General features: G+C 45.2%; 1 protein-coding gene across 1 annotated transcript in view; it reads left to right on the forward strand.

Moving 5' to 3' along the window:
• Positions 1–4,101, forward strand: part of PAH (phenylalanine hydroxylase) — a 55,858-nt gene that overhangs the window by 45,562 nt on the left and 6,195 nt on the right. The window contains exons 6-8 of the mRNA XM_006019506.1: positions 1,249–1,445; positions 1,812–1,947; positions 2,879–2,948. Of these exons, the coding sequence (XP_006019568.1) occupies positions 1,249–1,445; positions 1,812–1,947; positions 2,879–2,948 (403 nt within the window). The remainder of the gene's footprint in view (positions 1–1,248; positions 1,446–1,811; positions 1,948–2,878; positions 2,949–4,101) is intronic.

Raw genomic sequence — 4,101 nt, forward strand, 5'->3', positions numbered from 1 at the left:
CTTTTGCTTTGTGTTTTCTCCTCCTTTCATTTTACCTTTCTCCTTCATCTCTTTGTGTTCTTAACTTCCCTGTCTTCTCCTCCTCTTCTGTCAGCTCTCTCTTCTTTCACCTCTTCCCTGTCTCTGCATTATTGATCTCAGGGACTTTTTAATTGAAATTTGAAAGTGCTCTAAGCCCCAACTTTCTTGCACAGCTCTGTGTGCATGGCCCAGGGATTAATTAGGAACAGTCAGCGCTATAGGAACAGCAGTATTCCCCCAGCAATCTTAATAATTCAAGACCATATTTAAAGCTCCACAGATCAAGGAAGACTGATGCACACAGGCAGAAAATTACTTAGCTGCTGAGGCGCTGCCTGCAGGCCCAACTGAAAATGAGAGGGTAGGAGGTGGTGGGGTATCACTGGGAGTTTAACAATGGCTCTCTGGGCTTGGAAAGCCTCAGTATTATTCCAGCAGTGCTGTTAACCCTATTAAGTTGCTTAAAACCCTTTGATTTTTTTAAAAGCTCATGGGTTCACCTATAGCCTTTCTCTTTATTGCTTGTGAATCAGGCTTTATCAGATTAATGCCAAAGCAATAGAAAATACTGGGCCAAATTCATTGCTCACTGGTACTTACTTCATGTAAACTTCAGCATGGGCCTTGTGCATATGTGATTGATGGAAGCATTTAGCATGGAGTTCTTCCTATGGCTTTTAATCATATTTAACACTTGTATTTAAGGAGTGATAATAAGGCACTTCTCAAAGGCGCTTAAACTGGTAAGAGAGAGCGCCATGGCCACAGTGGGAACGTTAATGAATCAATGGGCAGAAAATGCAGGATCCTTCTACACATCAGCAAAGGGAAATTAATAATAATAGAAATAGCAGCCAGTGCATTCTGTTAACAGCCCATCATGATCAGGAAAAAAAATCTGGTTAGTTCATTTACTTATTTGTGCCATGATAGCCCCAAAATGCTGCAGCTGAGGTCAAGGCTACATGGTGTCCAGGTACTGAACAAAAACATGGGCAGTCCCTGCCATGAAGAGATTGCAGTCCTGATGCCCAAGCATATCACTTGAATTCATCAGAGTTATTTTAGATGTGTTTTCTTTCTTGCTGCATGAGGTAAGAAGGAAATTTTACTGACCCCATTGATTTCTGCCCAGCTCTGAATGGGGACAGAAACAAAGATCCTGGTGGTACTAGCATTTTCTCATGTTGTTTGTTTCCATATCACTAAAGTGCCCTTGTTTTATAGTGGGCAACCTATCCCTGAAGTGACTTACACAGAGGAAGAAAAGAAAACATGGAGCATTGTCTTTCGGGAGCTAAAGACCCTTTATCCAACCCACGCCTGCTATGAGCACAACCATGTATTCCCATTACTGGAAAAGTACTGTGGTTTCCATGAGGATAATATCCCACAACTTGAAGATGTTTCCAGGTTCTTGCAAAGTAAGTTTAATATTAAGAAAGAGATGGTACAGTGGTTAGAGTTCTAGCTTTGTATCTGAGGGGCACAGGTTCAAATCCCTGGTCTTTCACAGACTGCCTACATGACCATGCACAAGTCACTAGCTTTCTTTCCTTGCTGACTGTAAAAAAGGAGTTTGTCATACTTCTTTATGTATGCAGGAGTGTTATAAGATATTCAGATGGTGAACATATAGGTGTCATAGCCACAAAGCTCTTTGTTCCTTGGTACCCAGCTTATAAGTAAAATAAGGAGAGAAACTGATGTAAAACACTGTCCAGTTCCTTGGGATCACAACAAAACCAGACTTTTAAATGTGACATCTTTCACTCCCTCTCTCCCTACAGGTTGCAGTGGATTTCGCTTACGTCCTGTTGCTGGCCTGCTGTCATCTCGGGATTTCTTGGCTGGTTTAGCATTCCGAGTGTTTCACTCTACACAGTACATTCGTCACGGATCCAAACCAATGTACACCCCAGAACCGTGAGTACTTTGACACAGAAAATAATCAGAAGCTCATTTAGCTGCATGGGGTGCGTCTACATGTGCATCCAGGACTGCAGCACGTTGAAGCCAGGTTGGAGCCCCTGAGCCTGAGTGAGACCCACAGCAGCCTCCTGCCCCCACCTCCACTTGCCTTCTGCATCTTCTGCCTCCCCACCTAGCCCTTTCTTCCCCACTTATTGTCAGGCTCAGTTTGGCTTTGGATCAGGTTGGGTTCCCTCCTGGGCATGGAGCACATGGAAACTCCATTCCCTGCCCTGCTAATGAGCAGCACCAAGGCTATTACATGGCTAGCAAGGGCTAAGCTTCCACGTGCTGTGCCACAGCGGGAATGGAGCCAGAGCAGTGTCTGACAGTAAGTGAAGGGGGGAGAGGAGAAGGGAAGTGGAGAAGTGGGAGAGAGGAAGAGGCAGAGACTTCAGAGAGTGTGGGGAGGAGGCAGAGGTTGTAGGGAGTCGGGGGGGAAGAGGTTGTGGGGAGCTGGGTGTGAGGGAGTGCTAGTTTTGGGGGTGAGGGAAGGAAGACTTCAAGGGGAAGAAATGTGGGGAGGCAGAGGGCAAGGGAGCTACCTGGCCCCGTCCTAGCCACCTGACCGCCCCTCCCCGTCACTTCTTTTCCTGCTGTAGCAGTGGGGTTGTAGGGGTGGGGGTGAATTTACGACAGTCCTCAAATAATTAGATTCTATACCTGGAAAATTAAAACAAACTTATAAGTTTTGCATATATAGAATCTAATTATTGGTGAGATCATCTTAAATTCAGGGTCAACTTAGATTCGAGTAAATATGGTATCGCTATATCTGCAAGCTGTTCTCTGCTCTGTTGACCTGTTTCCTTTCATTCTAGATGCGCCTCCACTGTCTACATATCTTTCCTACATAAATGTAATTCATTTGGTGATTTTTCTTTAGTGACATTTGCCATGAACTCCTAGGACATGTGCCTCTCTTTGCTGATCCAAGCTTTGCTCAGTTTTCACAGGTAAGAGCATACAGTACTTTATCATTATAATATAAGATTCTAGAGGCTGGATAATTTGAATAATTTATAAAAAGGTTATGGTGCTTTAAACCCGTAGCTTATCGATTTAAATATAGTAGATGTACCCTTCCTCAGTATTGTGATACCCAAAAACTTGCCTAAATCGTTCCTTACCATACAGGTAGTCCAATTTAAATACATGACCTATAGAAATTCTTGCCTAGTGCACATCTTCTGGACCATCACAACTACATCACAAACCTTTTACTTTAGTAGCCTTTGTTCCAGGTCCAAGGGGTTAGACAATGTGACTAACTGTCACAACCTCAGTAGGCGCTGTGAGTATCTCTCTTGTATCTCTCTGCTCCCTGGGATGGGCCCCCCAACTCACCTGCCATGACTTGATGGACTTTTAACTGAAAAGGAGGGGTTCAGTGGTGTTTCAAGCCCAGGCCCAGAGATGGGCATTCTCAATGCCACATCACAGTTGGTCATAGATTCATAGATGTTAGGGTCGGAAGGGACCTCAATAGATCATCGAGTCCGACCCCCTGCATAGGCAGGAAACAGTGCTGGGTTCAGATGACCCCAACTAGATGCCTATCTAACCTCCTCTTGAAGACCCCCAGGGTAGGGGAGAGCACTACCTCCCTTGGGAGCCCATTCCAGACTTTGGCCACTCTAACTGTGAAGAAGTTCTTTCTAATGTCTAGTCTAAATCTGCTCTCTGCTAGCTTATGGCCATTATTTCTTGTAACCCACAGGGGTGCCTTGGTGAGTAAATCCTCACCAATTCCCTTCTGTGCCCCCATGATGAACTTATAGGCAGCCACAAGGTAGCTTCTCAACCTTCTCTTGCGGAGGCTGAAGAGGTTCAGGTGCCCCAGTCTCTCCTCATAGGGCTTGGCCTGCAAGCCCTTAACAATACGAGTGGCCCTTCTCTGTACCCTCTCCAGGTTATCCACATCCCTCTTAAAGTGTGGCACCCAAAACTGCACGCAGTATTCCAACTGCGGTCTGACCAGCGCCCGATAGAGGGGAAGTATCACCTCCTTGGTTCTGTTCGTCATGCATCTGCTGATGCATGATAAAGTGCCATTAGCTTTTCTGATGACTTCGTCACACTGATGACTCATGTTCATCTTGGAGTCCA

This window comes from Alligator sinensis, unplaced genomic scaffold (genome assembly GCF_000455745.1).
Source record: "Alligator sinensis unplaced genomic scaffold, ASM45574v1 scaffold74_2, whole genome shotgun sequence".
In the NCBI taxonomy this organism is placed as follows: domain Eukaryota; kingdom Metazoa; phylum Chordata; order Crocodylia; family Alligatoridae; genus Alligator; species Alligator sinensis.